The 21046-nt window shown below is 39.9% G+C and overlaps 1 protein-coding gene and 1 long non-coding RNA gene across 4 annotated transcripts in view; one reads left to right on the forward strand and one right to left on the reverse strand.

Moving 5' to 3' along the window:
* Nucleotides 1-21046, forward strand: part of LOC307047028 — a 415414-nt gene that overhangs the window by 392182 nt on the left and 2186 nt on the right. For both annotated transcript variants that reach the window (XR_013810323.1, XR_013810324.1), the window contains exon 2: nucleotides 16842-16963. This is a non-coding gene — a long non-coding RNA (uncharacterized lncRNA). The remainder of the gene's footprint in view (nucleotides 1-16841; nucleotides 16964-21046) is intronic.
* LOC307047024 (general transcription factor II-I repeat domain-containing protein 2-like) lies at nucleotides 211-19633 on the reverse strand. Of its 2 annotated transcripts, none has more exons than XM_079693731.1 (3): nucleotides 17710-19633; nucleotides 17555-17595; nucleotides 211-6672 (listed from the first exon to the last, which is right to left on the reverse strand). In XM_079693731.1, exon 1 carries the CDS (start codon nucleotides 19216-19218, stop codon nucleotides 17710-17712), a length of 1509 nt encoding a protein of 502 aa, XP_079549857.1. In that variant the 5' UTR covers nucleotides 19219-19633; the 3' UTR covers nucleotides 211-6672; nucleotides 17555-17595. The 2 variants fall into 2 exon arrangements, with proteins under 2 accessions (XP_079549857.1, XP_079549856.1); XM_079693730.1 differs by having other exon boundaries at nucleotides 211-6661; nucleotides 17710-19632.

The raw sequence follows: 21046 nt of genomic DNA on the forward strand, positions 1-21046 counted from the left end.
ACCACACAAACAGAAAGATATGGACAAAGATGTGTGCAAATGTATTTAGTTTCCATGTGGACATGATTTAAGTTGGGCGGGGGGGACCTAACCTCCTCTAGGGGGGTCTGGGGGGCATGCTCCCCCGGGAAGATTTGTTTTTAAATGTTGAAGTTAAAGAGCATCTTGCAGGTTTTTTTTTTTCTACATTTATGCTTAAACTTCAGGGTTCGTACGGGTGCTTGAAATCCTTGAAAATGCTTGAATTTTTACGAGGTGTTTTCATGACTTGAAAAGTGCTTGAATTTTGGGAATGGTGCTTGGATTTGAGATAAAGTGCTTGAAATTGTAAATGCTTTACTTTTACAATAAATTGCTGTCTGACTGAATAGTTCGCTTTTTAGATTAAGAAAATAAAGAAGTCGGAGCGAGCTTAGTTGCTTCGCTTCTACATAAAACAGCTCCGCTCCGGCCTTCCCGCGCTATGCGCGCGACCTGCAAGTGTTTTATTTTGTGTGACCTGGGCATTCTAATGAGAGAATGACAGTATGCCAGGAGGTTGCTGTTTTAACGAGCGTTGGCTATCCGAAAAGCAATACAAGCTGTGGCTAAAACGAGGATCAACCCAACGATTCGCCTTCTGCACAGTTTGCCACAAAGAATTTCAATTATTCGCGATGGAGAGTCTGCGCTGACGAGCCATATGAAGCCGTAGTAGAGCATTTTGGATTAGGCTAACGTTGCATGTTACACTTGTTTAAGCTAGTAACGTTAGCGAACTCGATGTGGGATAATTGCTTATGCAGGTGACAATAATAAAAAGGAGCGTACTTATGTCAGTATGTGCGACAGTCGCCATCCTGTGGTTTTCAGAGGATGAAGCACATAAAAGCAATGTATTTCTACTGGTAGTATTTTTCGTGCCTAAACTTGCTCCATCGAAATCAGTCACATTGACCCGAAGACACATTTTGAGTTATACACTGTTGGAAAGAGGATATTCCTAGCTTTCTAACGGAGGAAACATATTTTCGTTTGTATTACTGGTCTGGGGGAAGCTCGCGAGTGTGTGTGTGTGTGTGTTTGTGTATTTTTGCGTTTGTGTGTATTATGTTAGTTTCCCGGGGAAAACACTCACGAGAAACACCGGCTGTTGTTATGCCAAACTGTAACGGACCCTGCCGTGTTATCTATGATTACTATACGCCATACATTCATAATGTCAGCGGGAGGGAGGGGGGAGCATTGCTACGTAAAAGCATTAGTGCGAGGGAGAGCTGTCATCTTCCCTTTACAAGCTTCAAACATGTATTTATCGGGAGATTTTGGCAATAAAAGTTTCATATTCTGAAAAAAATTCCCTGGAAACCTCCAAAACTCTTACACAGAAAGAGGATCTCTCCGCACACTTTTTTTTAAATCAGCTTTGTGTTTCAATCAATCAATCAATCAATCAATCAATGTTTATTTATATAGCCCAATATCACAAATGTTACATTTGTCTCAGTGGACTTCATAGTTTGTACAGAATAGCAGTATGACAATCCGACACCCTCTGTCCTTAGACCCTCACATCGTACAAGGAAAAACTTCCATAGAAAACCCAGTTTAAAGGGAAAAATGGGAGAAACCTCAGGGAGAGCAACAGAGGAGGGATCCCTCTCCCAGGACGGACAGACGTGCAATAGATGCCGTGTGTAAATTGAAAAGATAATACATTTGCAACATAGGTAGTCCAAATGTTTGGAAATGCATGTGTGTATAATAGGAAGATGAATCCATGAGTATATCCATCCAGGACTTATGATCCAGGACCACAGCCAGGACTCAAGATCCAGGACTCGCAATCCATGACACAGGACCGCAGGATCATCCATGACTCCGGATCCCGGCGTATATAGACACCAAAAAGAAAGAAATTTGGGGAAGCTGGGTTAATCGGAACATGAGAGTACACAGGTATAGACAGAGAGAAGGAATAAGTAAGATGTCCCCCGACAAACTAAGCCTATATCAGCAAAACTAGGGGCTGAATCTAATCAGCCCTAACTATAAGCTTTATCAAAAAGGAAGGTCTTAAGCGCACTCTTAAAAACGGATAGGGTGTCTGCCGTCCGAACACAAACTGGAAGCTGATTCCACAAAAGTGGAGCTTGATAAGAAAAGGCTCTGGCTCCCATTGTACTTTTAGAGACTCTAGGAACAACCAACAACCCTGCATTCTTGGAACGCAATGCCCTAGTAGGACAATAGGGTATAATGAGTTCTTTAAGGTAAGATGGCGCCTGCCCATTAAGGGCTTTGTAGGCGAGAAGAAGAATTTTAAATGCTATCCTGTGTTCTATAGGGAGCCAGTGTAAGGCAGCCAGAACAGGAGTAATGTGGTCCCTTTTCCTAACTCTGGTTAGTACACGAGCTGCAGCATTTTGAATCAGCTGAAGCGACTTGACTGACTTCTTGGTACACCCTGATAATAAGGAGTTACAATAATCCAGCCTTGAAGTAACAAATGCATGGACTAGTTTCTCTGCATCGTTTTGAGGCAAGATATGCCTGATTTTTGCAATGTTACGTAGATGGAAGTAGGCGGTCCTTGAAATTGATTTTATGTGGGCGTTAAAGGATAAATCCTGATCAAATATAACACCAAGATTCCTTACAGTCTCACTGGAGGCCAAATTAATGCCATCCATAGTTAATATATCTTTAGATAATTTGTTTCGTAGATTCTTCGGGCCAAGTACAATAACTTCAGTTTTGGTTGTGTTTAACATCAAAAAATGTAAGGTCATCCACGTTTTTAAGTCCTTGAGGCAGTCTTGAATTTTATTTAGATGATTAATTTCATCAGGCTTGATTGATAAATATAGTTGAGTATCATCCGCATAACAATGAAAGTTTACAGAATGATTCCTTATAATATTGCCTAACGGAAGCATATATAGGGTGAACAAAATAGGTCCAAGCACTGAGCCCTGTGGCACTCCATGGCTAACTTTGGTTTGCATTACATTACATTACATTACATTACATTGCATTTAGCTGACGCTTTTATCCAAAGCGACTTACAATAAGTGCATTCGACCAGGAAGATACAACCTTTAAGAAAACAGAATCATATAAGTACATCAGGTTTCATAGAGCCAAACATTTCAAGTGCTACTCAACTGGCATTTAGAAAGCCAGCCCTTTATTAGTATATAAGTGCTTTGTTAGTAATTCTATCGCTCGAAGTGGAGTCTAAAGAGATGAGTTTTCAGTTTGCGTCGGAAGATGTGTAAGCTATCTGCTGTCCTGTTTGCATGGAAGATTCATCGTTGACACGTACAAACTGAGAGCGTTCAGATAGATAGGACCTAAACCAGCCTAATGCAGTTCCCTGTATGCCAACTAAGTGCTCTAGTCTTTGCAATAGGATATCATGGTCGATAGTATCAAATGCAGCACTAAGATCGAGCAAGACAAGAATAGAGACAAGTCCCTTGTCAGAGGCTATTAGAATGTCATTTGTGACTTTAACCAGAGCTGTCTCTGTGCTATGTTGTGTTCTAAAGCCAGACTGAAAATCTTCAAATAAATCATAGTTTTTTAAGTAATCACACAGCTGTTTTGCGACTGCTTTCTCAAGAATCTTTGAGAGGAACGGAAGATTAGAAATAGGTCTATAGTTGGCTAAAACCTCTGGATCGAGGTTGTGCTTTTTAAGAAGCGGTTTTATCACTGCTACTTTGAATGATTGTGGAACATAGCCTGATAATAAAGACATATTCATAATATTTAATAAAGAAGTGCTAATTAGTGGAAAAACTTCTTTTAACAGCTTAGTTGGAATCGGGTCTAAGATACACGTTGATGGCTTAGAAGAGAGAATCATTGAATTTAATTGTTCAAGGTTTATGGCTGAAAAGCATTCTAGTTTAATATCTAGTGTAATATTAGAACTCACGTTTTCGGGAGCTGTTGATAACACTATACTGGTTAAAGGCAAGAGGTCATTGATTTTGTTTCTAAGAGTAACAATTTTATCGTTAAAAAAGCACATAAAATCATTACTACTGAGTGCTATGGGAATAGAAGGCTCAGTCGAGCTGTGGCTCTCTGTCAGCCTGGCTACAGTGCTGAAAAGAAATCTTCCATTATTCTTATTCTCATCTATTAATGAAGAGTAGTATGCTGCTCTCGCTTTACGCAGTGCTTTCTTATATTCATTGAGTGTAATATGCCAAATTAAACGAGATTCTTCAAGTTTAGTGGAATGCCATATTCTTTCAAGTTGTCTCAACTTTTGCTTTATTTTGCGGGTTTCGGCATTATGCCATGGAGCTAATCTATGTTGTTTTATTTTCTTCTTTTTCAAAGGAGCAACAGAGTCTAATTTTATTCGCATCGCATCGGTAACACTATCAACAACATGATCAATTTGGGGTGGTGTACATTTTGTATAAGTTTCCTCCCCTACATGCAGACATGCTATCGAGTTAAGTATTGGTGGAATCTCTTCCTTAAATTTGGCTATAGCACTAACAGATAGGTTTCTGCTGCAGGAGCTTTTGGCTAATGCTTTGTAGTCTAGTAACAGTACTTCAAAAGTTACTAAGAAATGGTCGGATAAAGCAGGATTATGCGGTTCGACTAATAGTTGCTCAATTTCAATACCATAAGTCAGAACAAGGTCAAGAGTGTGATTATAGCAGTGGGTTGGTTTATTTACACTCTGACAGAAACCAACAGAATCTAATATAGAGTTAAATGCAACAGTAAGGCTATTTTTATCGTCGTCAACATGAATATTAAAGTCACCTACGATAATTACTTTATCTGTTTTAAGTACCAAAGCTGATAAAAACTCAGAGAATTCTGATAAGAATTCTGAATAAGGACCTGGTGCACGGTACACTGTAACAAATAAGATTGGCTGCAAAGTTTTCCAGGTCGGATGCGTAAGACTGAAAATGAGGCTTTCAAAGGAGGTATAATTTAATTTTTGTTTAGTATTGATAAGTAAACTTGAGTCAAAGATTGCTGCAACTCCACCTCCTCGGCCCGTGCCTCGGGCAATATGAGTATTGATATGGCTGGGTGGAGTGGCCTCATTTATGCTGACATATTCTTCATGTCTCAACCAAGTTTCAGTGAGACAGCATATATCAATATTATAATCTGATATGAAATCATTTACCAGTATTGCTTTAGATGCTAGAGATCTTATGTTTAAGAGACCACATTTAATCTTCCTGTTTTGTTGCACTGTAGTAGTTGTTACATTTACTTTTATTAGGTTATTATGTATGACACCTCTATTAGGTTTTACCTTAAATTGTCCTTGGGCAGACACACACACCGTTAATATTGGGTATTTTATTGGGTTCGGGATTCCTATGGATGACTGCCTAGGAGAGAACGCAGAGAAGCGTGTAAGACTGCGACTCTGCCTCCTGGTCTCAACTCCAGTTTGTCATGGATTAAGTCCACAGAGCCCTGAAATGTTTGCCAAAATGAGATTTGCACCTTCCAAAGTAGGATGAATGCCGTCTCTCTTAATCAGACCAGGTTTTCCCCAGAAGGCTTTCCAATTATTCACGAAGCCCACATTGTTTGCTGGGCACCACCAAGACAACCAGCGCTGAAATGATGACATGCGGCTATACATGTCATCATTGATCAGATTGGGGAGGGGACCAGAGAAGATTACGGTGTCCGACATTGTTTTAGCATAACTACACACCGACGCCACATTAAGTTTGGTGCATTCTGATTGGCGTAAACGAACATCATTACCACCGACGTGAATAACAATCCTACTGTATTTACGTTTATTTTTAGCCAGCAGTCTAAGATGCGCCTCAACGTCGCCCGCTCTGGCCCCCGGAATGCATGTGACTGTGGACGCTTCGGTCTCTAAATTCACGTGTCTCATAATAGAGCTACCAATAACCAGAGTTGGCTTCTCAGCGGGTGTCTCGCTGAGTGGGGAATATCTGTTAGATACGTGAACAGGTTGGTGGGGACCTGCGGGTTTCGCGTTATGCCCCTTCTGAACAGTCACCCATTCTCCCTGCTGCTCGGGAGTTGCCGGGGGACGGCTAAGAGGAGCTACCTTTTGCCGGTCCGCACCGGCTAACATGGGCTTTACTGTAGCTGAGTTATTTTCTAAGATGCGGAGCCGGGCTTCTATGGCTATGATTCCCGCCTCCAACCTAACAACTATACTACATTTAACACATGTATCGGCACCAGTAAAGGAGGTAGGGGAGTAACCAAACATGAGACAGTTAGAGCAGGAAATAGCACCCGAGGGTGGGGAAAGAGCCATGGCTAGCTATCAAGCTAAAGTAGCTACCGTTAGCAAACCCGAAAAGAGTGTAGGCAACTGTGGAGTTACAGTCGCTAAGAGAAGGAGAGTTTGTGAGTGCTTAAGCTGTAGTAACGTGTGATTACAACGTCAGGCAGTTGCCGTGATCAAGAGTTTTAAAACGATCGATTAAGTTAAGATAATAAGCTATCAGCAACAGAACAGGCACACGGGATACCCGGAGATGACAACAACAACCGGAAGTTACAACATGCTTACCGCAATAGTGGTCCGTGTAGAAACAATGTTACGTGCAGATGCAAGCAGAGGACTGACGAGGGGGACAATGGTTTTGTCCTAACCTGGGAGAGCCGTATGTTCACTGCCACCCTAAAAAGGACCTCAAAAATGTTAAAAATGTTAATAAAGAATTTATTGAAAAGTTAGTTGGCTGATTGTTTTATATTGGCTCAGCCAGGTTATATGGGATGCCCAGTCTACTATATATGATATGGGTCACTCATTTTACAATATTAAACTTTGTTTTCTTATCTTTAATTTTTCATCCTTATGTAGAATACTATTACGAAACACACATTTGGTTGTTTATAGCATTAAGAACATCTGATTTAATGTGAGGTAGGGAAATAATAATTTGAGTATAAGTATGTACATATAAATATGTAATTTACAACAGCTGTACGCTGCTTGAAAAGCTTGAAAATCCACCTTGAAAATGCTTGAAAAGTGCTTGAATTTGACTTTGGAAAAGGTGTAAGAACCCTGAAACTTGCTTGAAAATTACAATTAAAAAGGTGAATGTAGGATTTAATATGTTTTACGAGACATAAGGGCAGGAATTCAGAGGGAAAGGAGCAATTTTGAGCTCTGCTCTTAAAAACTGCTTTTTTTTAAGGTCATACGTCAAACGCGTCATATTACATAATGTTAAGGGTAAACATCTCCGCTCTCTGACCGCGGGTATAGTTCACAAAAGACAGCAGGAATTATAACAATATCCATAATATCTATATTAAAGCATGGGCTGGCTTGGTGAATAATGTGGGAATACAAATAGTGGAAGAATAGGCTTTGTACATTTTCGTCTGAGTGTGGCGCTAGTGGTTGGTATATTTTATGGAATTTGGACCAAACATCTGCATCTGTAACAGTTCTGTTTAAAACTTTTTTAAATGTAATTGAATTCATCTTTAAAGGTGGGGTAGGTAAGTTTGAGAAACCGGCTCGAGATCGCTAGAATTTGAAAATACACAACGGGAGAAAATCTGCCACTTCCTTATAGAGCCCCTCCTCCAACACACACGAACGCGCACAAGACCAATGAGGGCACGAGATAAGTTTGTGCACAGATGGAAGGCTGACAGGCAGGAAGGCCATCCAGTTATTTTAGCTGGGCCGGCTAAAATAATTGGTCGTGCTTTTTACAGTACTACGGCTTCCACAGATGAAATTTTTTTATGGATTTTTTGTCAAAGCACTTAAGACATGCTATCGGGATGTTAAGAGCATTCCATGGAATATAACAAAAAGTGTATCTCGAGCCGGTTTCTCAAACTTACCTATCCCACCTTTAAGTGCTTTGACAAAAAATCCATAACAAAATGTCATCTGTGGAAGCCGTAGTACTGTAAAAAGCACGACCAATCATCTGAGCCGTCCGGCTAAAGTAACTGGATTTCAAATTAAAATAGTTTGAAATGCTCACACACATACCTGACTCTCGTGCTGTATTTTCCTCTCGTTTCTTTTTAATTTTCCGTTTCGAAGCACCTGCTGAAAGCATGCTTTCTCTTTGACACTCACTTGACAGAATCAACAGACAGAAGCGGCAACGCAGATTTTAATCTGTTCTTCTTTTTTTCTTTCGTGTTTATTGGCGGTTGGCAAACTAACTTGTAGGTGCATTACCGCCATTTGAATCTGCCAATCAGATCAATCTATTGCTGGAGAGGGAGGGGGCCTCTCCGAAATCTGTGAGATTGATTGGTGATGATCACGTAATGTGTCCAATGAGAACGTTAACACGTTTTAGAGAGTTATGTTTAGCGAAGACGGAGGTCAGCCACTGTCAGCGGAAGTGGCGGATTCGATTACTGTTTGGGCTGTCTGCCGTGGATGGGCTACATTCCACTTCAAATAGCCGGTCGGCCGTAATATATGCATATATATTTAAGCAATAGCTCACGATCTATATATCATTATCATTATAATGAGCATATACCATGGCCTGTCGTGAGCTATTGCTTTTATAAAACGGTTACCAAGTGTGGCAACATGAAAGAAAAATACACACTCTAATTTAAATAGTTTTTATTAGTAAATAATGATGTTCAAAATAAAATAGTCCCTCCGTTGCCTTCTGCACAAAACATAATGCGAGATGGTTGCAACAACACTAACAGCTAGCGAACATATTAGACAGAGAGCGTTGATCCATTATTTGGCTATGTTAGAAATTAAAATCAATGTTGATATGGCGTAATTTGAATTAAATACACTATTTGATTTAAATCAGTTTTATTCTGAAAAACCGAAAGTTCTCACTATTAGCTTAACACTTTTATTCTGAAAATTCGTCACTTCCGGTTAGCATTTAGCATCTGGCGGAATCATACGATTTCAAACCTTGAACCAAGGTGAAATGACATGTGATGTTGTACACTGAGCACACTGGGATTAGCACTCATTTATTGACGCTGAATAATGTGTAGCAGGGAATGTTTAAATAACCACAGATGCCAGAATGATGCAATTTAGCTACAGAAAAAGGCAGGAATTGCATTGGACCCGCCCCCCGACAACGCCGGCCAATAGGAGAAGACCTCAGATGACAACAGGAAGAGCAAGCCAAGAATTGATCTCTTCGACCCCCTGACCTAAACTGACCGGTCGGATGTGGAGAGCGCCTCCACTCGCACATTTCATTTTGTACACCACCGCATATTTTGTGTAATTAAATTATTTGTAATTGTTCTGTTCCACAGATGCTGTAGTAAAGCACCATCCAGGGACCAAGACATCAGATATAAGAACATCCATTAACACAATAATTTGTGAGTTAAGGCACGAAAAAAATAAGATGGACGATTAAATAGGGTACAAGACTGTTTTGTTGGCCCTGTTCCGGACCTTGTTTTAATGAGTGATCAGCTCATGTTTAAATTTGTCACCAGGTGAAACAAAAAACAAGATTGTTAAATAGGATAACAGACTGCACTTTTTGGCCCTGTATGAAATAACAATGCATCATTTATTAACTATACCTATACAAAATGTAATACATTTTCCCTTCATTATGTAATAACACCTCCTTTTGCAATAATTTGCCCATTATGTAGTAAACAAGTTCAATGCAAATATAATACTGTACATGTCGCCACATTTTGAAATATATTATTACATATTGCTGTGGTTATTACAAAATGAGTTGCAAACAATAACATTGCAACTGTTTATTTATTTATTCAACCATGAATCATCCTTACTCATAGATTAAAAATATTTCAGTAGAATATCTTTCATTGGCCAAAACTAGATCAAGTGTTACCATATTCATTAGCCAACATGTATATCAACATCAATTTTGGGATACATTTACAGTTTGGTTATGGTTACATAATGAATATTACAGTTTTTTAAAAGGGCAACTCATGCATTTTGTAATAACCATTGAAAAATGTAATAATTTATTACAAAATGCAGGGAAATGTATTTTATATTGCGTTCAGGCTGTTACACAATGCAGCAGATTATTACAAAATGTGGGTTTTATTACATAATTACATGAAAATGTTCTTGAGTCATTACATAATGTGTTGTTTATACGCCTTTTCTTTTATTCTTTCCTTGTCCTTTTAATGAGTATTTTGATAACTGTTACACATTGATAGAAAAAAACAAATTAAGCTTCTCATTATTCAGACTCAGCTCTCAGCGCTTAAGCTTCTTTTAAATGTTGATAAAAACCAAGGTAATGCTCTTTTCAAAAGCTAAAAAGACACCAGAGCCTGTTTTAGATATTGTAACTACGCAAGGAATAAAACTTGAAGTGGTTACCTGTTACAAATACCTTGGTATCTGGCTTGATGATTGTCTCACTTTTAAACTTCATGTCAATAACCTGCTTAAAAAACTGAGGGTTAGACTAGGTTTCTTTTTCAGAAACAAGTCCTGTTTCTCGCTTGAGGCCAGGAAAAGGCTAGTCACTGTGACCTTTTTACCTGTGCTGGACTATGGTGATCTGATCTATATGAATGCACCTGCCAATTGCCTGGTCAAGTTAGATGCTGCGTATCACAGTGCACTGAGATTTGTGACAAACTGTAAAGTATTAACCCATCACTGTACCCTGTATGCAAGGGCAGGTTTGCCTTCACTAACTGTACGGAGGCTCAGTCACTGGTACATTTTTATATACAAAGCCATGTTAGGGAAACTTCCATCCTACATCTGCTCCCTGATCTCACGGCGAATTGTAAGTGACTACTGCCTGAGATTGAATGCTGTGGTTTTATTAAATGTGCCAACTGCTAGGACTGTCTTAGGGAAGATAGCTTTTAGATGCGCAGCTCCGCTAACTTGGAACAGTCTGCAAAAGGAATGGAAACCGAGCAATTTGGTTCCACTAAATGTTTTTAAAGCAAGGATAGATGCTAACTGTTGGAACCTGTAAATGTTACTAGCTATGTAAACTGTAGTCGCTGTAAATATGCTGTATGATGTCCTTTTTGTTTTTCTGTTATGTTTATATGTATTCATGTGGAACCTACTTGCAGCAGGTCACCCTTGAAAAAGAGATCAATGATCTCAATGGGATTCACCTGCATAAATAAAGGTTGGAAATTAAATGAAAGATTTTTTTTATCAGAACATGCATTTCTCCTCATTGTGAACATATATTGCACTCATGTTCAGAATATATGGTACGTACATGGTCTTTTATAATTAAGCAATAGCTCACGACAGGCCGTGGTATATGCTCATTATATCACAGCTAAGGGGGGTGGTTCTGCCCGACGCGCAGGCAGTTTGCTTTTCAGCCCAACGGTATACTGTTTTTCTCAGACGCGGAGGGATACTGACTTGTTGTGAAAAGTAACTTACAATTCTCCCCGTGGTATACGCTCAGTATATCACGGCTAAGAACCAATCAGATTGCTTGATTTGACTTGTCCGTTTTATAAATCTGAATATATCGTGCATACATGTCACCATATAATTGTGAATATATAGCGCATACATGTCCCCATATAATTGTGAATATATAGTACATACATGTCCCCATATAATTGTGAATATATATAGTACATGTCCCCATATAATTGTGAATATATACTACATACATGTCCCCATATAAATCTGAATATAGAGTACATACATGTCCCCATATAAATGTTAATATATAGTATATGTTCACATATATACACAACCAATATATTATATATATTTACATATATTACTCAATATATGGAAAGCGGCAATTACTGATGTATTATCCCATATATTGCAATATATTAACACAATATATTATTCCATATATCAATATATTGTAATATATTAACACAATATATTAACACAATATATTATTCCATATATCAATATATTGTAATATATTAACACAATATATTATTCTATATATCTTCAATATATTTTGTAGATATGAATACATATGTTTTTCATGTTGATTATTAATCAGTATCAGTTGGTGTAGCCAACAGCAAGATTTCCTTTATTAAATCTTTTCAATCAACCAGTAAATCAGAAAACAAAATAATGCAATATTGACAGTTAATATATGGGGAAATATATTTTCTTTGCGTAAGGGTCAATGCTACGTTAGTTATAGCCTGATATATGATAGCTAACTTCACAATGTTGTGATGTGACGTTAGCTAACATTCTGTAGCTAACGCCGGTCACTCACCAAGATAGCTGCCCAGTTCTCCACTGGTTCTCCTCACACCACAGCTCCATTTCTCTCCAATGGCCGTTATTTCTTCTAATCTTCTGCTCCTGGTCTCTTGGACGCCTAGCAGGCTCATAATTATAAGGTTGTGGTCCGTCATATCCATTCAAATATTCATGTTCAACTTCTTCTGTGTCTTCTGTGTCGATCTAGCATTGGGATCCATGTTTATTAATACGTTACACCGGCCGCTCTCCCCCTTGTGTCCCCCGTGTTACGTCACACGCGGGAGGTCACGTGCCGAGGCTTTTTTATGCGGAAGTGAACATTTCTTACAAAAACGACGCCAGATGTCACTGTAGTGTATATTTCTGTATATTTTTTTGAAAGTCTAGTGTATTCATCATTTTCCTACACATTTATTCACAGGTGTCTTTAACCTTTTTACTGTCATATAGTATTTTATACCTGTTTACGTTATTCTCTTATTTTTTTATAACTATAATGATCATATAAAGATCCTTTACCTCACTGGTTAAAAAGCTTCTTATATTCGTTATAGCTAGCTAACCAGATGCTAATAACAACAAAGTTATTGACTGTATGATCAGTATGACGGATGAACAGATCGCCACTGGGCTTACAACTAAGACACAGCCACGCAAAAACTGCGGCATGTGTACGGCTCCTTATGGGTACTGCAATTTTTGGAAGTGCCGGAGCGACGTTTGGTGCACTCCGTCAGAACTGCACCACTGTCAGACGAGACATATACCACGTGATGACACGTTAGGCTAGTGTTGCGTTCTAGGACCCTGACCTTGGCCAGGAAAAACAGGCACTCGCTTGTTTAATTTTTTTGCGGTCTAGATTTCTTAATTTTTTTTCTTTTTTGCGTGTGTTTATAAATTACCTCGAGGCCCGTACCAAATGGTCTCGCGGGCCGTATACGGCCCGGGGGCCGGAGGTTCCCCACCCCTGCTGTATAGTATGTGTATTCACTCTCTGTCTAGACCAGGGGTATTCAACTAAAATTCAACGAGGTCCAGTTATAGAAAATCCCCCCATGCAAAGGTCCGGAAGATCAACATGTCTAAATTGCTTCATGAATTAGTGTGATATATATTGAAGTAGCCTGTAGCTTTATCAACGTCTGCATGTAATCAACAACTGACTGCCAATCAAATAAAGAAAGTACAATTCAAAAACAACAATATTTATTGAAAATGAACATTGAACTCTATATACAGTAAATACTGTGGATATATGTAATGTTCCTCTCGGGCTGCATTTAAAAATGAAATAGAGAAAATAAATAAAATAGCTTTTGAAAATATGTGCATCTTAAAAGTGCTTAATTTTAGATAAATAAAATAAAGTGTAGCAGCATCTTGAGTTTCTCTTTTTCTTTGTTAACTGTTTCACATCATGACTTAACAGTTTCAGACAATTATAGAACAATATCAGTCTTTACACATAATAACAATTGAACAGTTTTAAAGTTTCTCTTTCTTTCCCTCTTATATTGCAGTCCCTCACTCACTTTGTTTAATTCAGTGCGAGAATTGAGCTGGAGCTTGTCCTGCCAGGAGTTTGTAAATCTGGGCTGAAATGGTGTCAGGGCCATTCTCATACACATGCAGGTGCTCATTGGTTACAGTGATGCAAACACAGGTATGGTGAAAAAAGAGAGAACTATTCGAAGCAGAAAAAAAACAGCATAATATACCATCTGACAAAGGCCTGTGCTATAATGCTTCAATTAACTGGCTATTCTTTATCATATACTCAGATCAATAGGAGACAGAGATGTTAAGTTATAAATCAAGGGTTTTTATTATTATTTACAGCAGGGGGGGGAACCTTTTTCCTTTACATTTTTACAACATCCTTCGAGGGTCGTACAAATTATTGAACTCAACCTCTGGTTAAAAAAACTAAAATCAAAGCCCATTCATTTGGCCTTTCTTTCATGTTGTGCAAAGAAAAAGCAACCTCTAAATCCAGATATCTCACCATGACTCGCGCATCCATGCATGTGCACGGTTTGGCATGACCACAAAAACAGAAAGATATGGACACAAGCTGTGTGCAAATGTATTTAGTATCCAATCCATGTGAACATGATTTAAGTGTGGGGGGACCTAACCTCCTCAAGGGGGGTCTGGGGGCATGCTCCCCCGGGAAGATTTTTTTAAAAATATTGAAGTTAAATGCATCAATCTGGTGCACTTTGAAAGCAACATGGGGAGATCGATACATCTTTCAACACCCATATGAAACAAAACTGTAAGCAGATTCTTCTTTTGGGATATTTTACAAATCACTCCCCTTTTAAACTCTATTCTTGTTATTTTTAACAACTTTTTTGTTAGTCATATAGTATTTTATACCTGTTTTTAATTTAGTCTCATTAATAACTATAATGATGATATCAAGGTGTGCCTTAACCTCACTGAGCTGAGGTTATTTGAGCATCTCAGGAGAGAGCTCTCTTCCACCTGGTTGTAGAAAAGCTCTTTAAATTCGTTAGCATAGCTAGCTAACCAGATGCTAATAACAACAGATCGCCACTGTGCTTATAACTAAAGACACAGCCACGCAAACACTGCGGCATGTGTACTGCTCCTTATTGGTACTGCAATATTTGAAGGGCTGGAGCGGCGTTCCGGTGCTCTCTGTCAGCACTCCTTTCAGACGAGACATATACCACGTGAAGAGACGTTACGCTCGTGTTGTGTTCAAGGAACCTGTCCTTGGCCAGGAAAAACAGGTACTCACTTGTTTAATTATTTTTGCGGTCTAGATTTATTCTTCTTTTTTGAAGTGAGAAGTTGTCCGTCAGTCAGTCTCCCCCCCCCCCCAAAACGAACACTCTTCGGTTCTCCCATATTAATGTATTGATTATAGCCCCGGGTCCGTATAGGTCGGCGTCTGGGTCCGCATCCAGACCGCGGTCCGCCTGTTGCCGACCCCCTCCAGAAAAACGCGATTCTACGATCGCAGAATTGACCGCATAATCAGCAAAATGGCGCAGCTTTTTAAAAGGCCGCATATTTATTAAAAGGCCGCATAATCCCCAGCATTTTTCCACACAAAGTTGAGGGGAAAAAAAGTTAACTCGTCTTGACGCGCAGGGGCGCCGTAAGGGGGTGAAAGGTTAGGACGATTCTAAGGGCCCATGACTAGCAGGGGGCCCCAAAATGTTTAGAACATTAAGAAAAAAAATGTCAAGTACCCTTTCATAAATAATTAACATTAATATAACGTTATATTGCGTAGTAGGCTACTCACTAAACTTACGATTCATTTAACTTATTTTCTTCCAAAAGTTAATTATCCAAAGCCTCTGTACACCCCCCTCTATTTACATGTAATGGTTTGGTCCTAAGACTCCTGCCTCCAAACGCAGCACTTTTCTAGCAGAGTGAAAGCATGTGACTAAGCTGACATTAAGTAGGCTACTGTTAATATCTTCACAGAAAATTCAGAGGTTTTTCATTTCACTGCTCTTTTAGCTGACATTAAATGCAGGTACATGTTTATCAGCTATTCATACTAAATCAGTTGTCCCTCCCCCTGGTGCCAGGACCAAGATATCCATCTTCAGGCTCAGCAGCACTGTCCCCCTATAAGCAGTGGCGGAGCTGGGGGGTGGCTGGGAGTGGCCATGGCCACCCCCAGCTGAATCCTGGCCACCCTGTTGGCCGCCCCAAACACCCTCACCACGGGGTGAAAACAATTTTAGAACATTAAGAAAAAAATGTTTAAGTAACCTTTCATCATTCATCAATAATTAACATTAATATAACGTTATATTGATAATGTACTCACTAAACTTACAATTCATTTAACTTATTTTCTTCCAAAAGTTAATTATCCAAAGCCTCTGTACACCCCCCTCTATTTACATGTAATGGTTTGGTCCCGCCTCCGCCTCCTAACGGCACTTTCTAGCATGTGAGCAGGGATGCTAATACTTACGTGTGTGCCATTGCGACCGACAAGACTAGTCTATTCTGAGAGATAGATGTATCCTACTGTATGGGCTGATTGTGCGTTAATCTGTTGGTAATGCCTTGGGGTTCCAGTGGGAGGGATCACTGCGCTCTTCCTCACTCGATTCAGACGAGCGAAGGCGGGAGCTGCGTGATTGTATGTCTTCACTTCTCTCACTCACTATTTCCCTTTTTAAGGTAATTACAGTATACAAAGCACTATACATCTATCAACCCATGTTATATATGTCATCTGTATTACATCACCGTGGTTCGTTGTGAGAGGAAAGTGTGTATTTTGCACTTTGTTGTATTGTTTGAAGGTTCTTGCTAACTGGCTAACTGTGTGGTCATTGAAGCTAGCTGCTGTATACCTTGTGGTACCGCTGAATCTGACCGTTTGTCATGTTATTAGCAGCTAAGCTAGGCACTGTTGCATTCAGATGTCCTTACATATGTTTTTTACCACTGTTAAAGAGCTAAAGATAAAGGAGAATTTAGTCATAATTATTGGTCCTGAAATTTGAGTGTATTCATTGAAAATGTACAAGCTTCATTTTAAAGATGGCTCGATTCAGACGAGTGAAGGCGGGAGCTGTGTGATTGTATGTCTTCACTTCTCTCACTCACTATTTCTCTTTTTAAGGGTACAACACCATGTCTCAATGACTCACAAAGTCAGGCTTTCAAAAAGAAAAGAAAGAAGAGAAAGAAAAGAGAGAGGGACTAAAGGAAGTCAGTATGTCACCCAGCATTTCAAGAGAAAAGGTGAGTGTGGTCCATGAGTGGTGGAAATTAGTCTGTTAGCTAAGCGTAGTCCATTGTAAATAATATTTGTTATGTTTTTTTTTTTACGAAGCTGACATTAAGTAATGTTAATATCTATATAGAAAATGCAGAGGTTTTTAATTTCACTTTGAAGGAGGTGAGCAGCATTGTGTTGAATTACATGCCACTTAACATATCTGAAGGGAGACTGGAATACAATATATATATATATCAAAACAAAAAGCTAACATCTCATTTCAATTATACATTTCAAACACAGTATTTTCCCACATATTTAAGTTATATTTATTTGGATTGATGCATTCGTGTTGAGAATTTTCCATTCAAAAATGTTATTATTAAAAAGGCATTTACACCAGAAAAGATGACTATTGAGATATATTGTCAGGAATGTTAGTCTTATATGTATGCTCCAGAGGGCAGGACCTATAAACACATGTACTACCCAATAGCATTGTGAGGCTGAACAAAAGGACCTTTTGACGATGTAAATTCAGTCTTTTAAAAAAAAAAAAAACATTTACTGACTTTTTTGGATAGCTTAAAGCAGGGGTCTCAGACTCAATTTACCTGGGGACCGCTGGACGTAGAGTCTGGGCAAGTCTGGGCCGCTTCAAATATTCCGCAAAACATTTATTAAAAAATACAACATTAACAGTTATTCAACATCTTCTTAACATGAACTGTTCTTCACAACATAACTATGTACAGTTGCTCTTTCTTACCTACTCCTTGCTGGTAGAGACCTGGCAGCGCTTCCTCTCACACAGCTGAGCCACATTTGGTTTGAGGGAGGAAGCAGTTGAAACCCTCAGTATGGCTTGAAGATGTGCATCAGTAAGTCTGGACCTGTACTTTGACTTATTGAAGTTCATGGTGGAGAAGAGCTGTTCACACATATATGTGCTCCCAAAAAGGCACATGGTCCGCTTGAACATCCTGGAAATCTCAGGGAAGGAGGGGGGCAATTCTCTCATGAACTGTCCAAGCTTGTCTACTTTCCCATTCACTTCCCTGAACTTGGCTTTGAGCTCAGAATTGCACTGCAGGTTGATGAGCTCCATTTGAAGCACACCAGGGGCATTTTCCACATCAAAGGAGAAGGGGTCTGCAAACATTTGGAAAGTGGCTCTGTGTGTCTTGAAGTCTGCAAACCGCTGATCGAATTCCTCCTGTAGCTTCACAATGGCATCAATATACTTCTCACCTCTGAATGCTGTGTCCCTGTCCATGAGAGCCTTGCATGCTGGGAAATGGCAGAGGTTTTTCTGAGGGAGCTGGGCTTTCCATAACATCAGTTTTGTAGAGAATGCTCTGACATTGTCATATGCTGCACTAACAAGCTGGCCCTGGCCCTGCAACTTCTTATTCAGAGCATTCAGCTCCTGCGTGATGTCAACAAGAAAAGCTAAGTCCATGAGCCATTTGGGATCACTCAGCTCGGGAACATTCATCCCACCCTTCTCCAGCATGAATACTTTCAGTTCTGTTCTCAACTCAAAAAAACTCTTCAGGACGTTTCCCCTGCTGAGCCAACGTACCTCTGTGAAGTAGAGCACATCCTCATATTCTGACTCAATTTCCTCCAAAAAAGCACGGAGCTGGCGGTGCTTTAAGCCCCTGGATCTGATATGGTTGATGCATTTCACAACGACAGACATCACATTGTCAAACTTCAAGCATTTGCTGCAAAGGGCCTGCTGATGGATAATGCAGTGCAGAGCAATAGCCTCCTCCACACCCTCCTCCTCCAGTTTTCTTTGAACAAGTGCCACCAGCCCGTTTTTTCTCCCTGTCATTGATAGCGCTCCGTCCGTCGTAATTCCAACAAACCTCTTCCATGGCAGACCGATATCCGCAATGGCATCACACAGTTGCTGAAATATCTCCTGAGCGGTGGTCTGGCCATGCATTGGTTTCACTGTAAGCAACTCCTCTGTCATTTCAAAATTGTCATCAACACCACGGACATACATTGCGAGCTGAGCGGTGTCAGTGATGTCTGTGCTCTCATCAAGAGCCACAGAGTATGCACGGAAAAGTTTGGCTTTGTCGCACAGCTGTTCATATATGTCACTTGATAAGTCAGAAATGCGCTCTGCCACTGTGTTAGCTGACAGGCTGATGTTGTTGAACTGACCCTTCTTTTCCGGACAGACTATACTTGCAGCCTGCAACATGCATTTTTTTACAAACTCGCCTTCCGTAAACGGCTTTCCCGCTCTAGCAATCATCTCACTCACCACATAGCTAGCTTCGACTGCTAAATCAGCCTCATTGCTTCCTTTCTTGAAGAGATTTTGTTGCTTCCATAGAATTTTTTTTAGCTCTGTGACTTTTTTCTCTCTCTCATCTCCTAGGTATTTTGCAGACTCTGCATGTTTAGTTGAGTAGTGACGTTTGACGTTATACTCCTTGTATACAGCGATTTTCTCTTTGCATATAAGGCACGTTGCGTTTCCCCTGTTCTCAACAAAAAAATATTCAGTCTCCCACTTCTCCTGAAATGTTCTGTGGTCATCATCGATTTTTCTTTTCCCTGAAAGTTTTCATGAAGACATGGCGATATATTTTGCTTCCACTCTGTGTCACTTTTGGATCACGTCTGGATTGATTCCGCTGCGCGCATTTGATTGACGTGTGGCGGAGTTCCCTCGGAGGGGGGAGGGGCGAGGGAACTCCGCGCAGCAGTTCCCTGCCAGCAGCAGCAGCAGCAGCGGAAAAAATAAAATTGAAATATAAAGCGCAAACGTAAACGCGCGGGCCAGATTAACACTATTACATGATATCAACAAAGGGGCCATGAGACAAGGGCGCCGGAAGCAGGGGGGCCAGGGGGCCATTGGCCCCCCCACTTTTCAGCCCTGCCCCACATTTTCGCAGCAGCAGATGCCGCGGAAAACTGTACAAATCCCGTTTCAATAATTCCCCTCTACTCTAAAGTCGCATCTAAAACGCGATCTGATCTAGCTGTGTACATTTTGTTATTTTTGATTGTTATATTCAGTCTCACTAGCTTCAGGCATGTTTGAAGCTTGTAAAGGGAAGATGACAGCTCTCACTCGCCACTCTGCTGTTCCTCAGCGCCGCTCCCCCTCCCTCCCGCTGAAATTATGAATGTAAGGTATAGGCCTATAGTAATCATAGATAACACGGCAGGGTCCGTTACAGTTTGTTTTTATCTGATTTCAAATAAGCAAAGTCTTGGCTTTCAGTACATTAAACTTGTTTCGGCAAATTCAGATGATAAATAGGCCTACAACTTTGAAGCTTGTAACGGAATAATTACAAGCGGAGAACGGAGTAATTTAACGTCACTGCAGGCATAACAACAGCCGGTGTTTCTCGTGAGTCTTTTCCCCGGGAGACAAACACAATACACACAAACGCAAAAATACACAAACACACACGTATATACACGCGGCGCGGAACACTGTACAAATCCCGTTTCAATAATTCCCCTCGACTCTAAAGTCGCATCTAAAACGCGATCTGATCTAGCTGTGTATATTTTGTTATTTTGTATTGTTATATATATTCAATCTCATTAGCTACACGCATTTTTTAAGCTTGTAAAGGGAAGACCACAGCTCGCCTCTCACTGGCCACTCTGCTCTTCCGCAGCGCCGCTCCCCCTCCCTCCCGCTGAAATTATGAATGTAAGGCATAGTAATCATAGATAACACGGCAGGGTCCGTTACAGTTCGTTTTCATCTGATTTCAAATAAACAAAGTCTTGGCTTTCAGAATATTCAACTTGTTTCGGCAAATGCAGATGATAAATACAGGTTTGAAGTTTGTAATGGCATAATTACAAGCGGAGAACTGAGTAATTTAACGTTACAACAGGCATAACAACAGCCGGTGTTTCCCGTGAGTGCAGTAATCCAAACGAAAATATCTTCCCTCCGTAGTATTTTTGATCATTTGCTCCGCTAATAATCAATCAGATCGATGGATTCCAGAGAAGAGAAACACTTTAAAGGCCTTTTTCTCAAAACGATGACTCTGTAACAGTCATTATATAATGTGACATATTTTGCTTAATATTTGGAGAACAAA

This window comes from Notothenia rossii, assembly GCF_949606895.1.
Source record: "Notothenia rossii genome assembly, chromosome: 7".
NCBI lineage: Eukaryota > Metazoa > Chordata > Actinopteri > Perciformes > Nototheniidae > Notothenia > Notothenia rossii.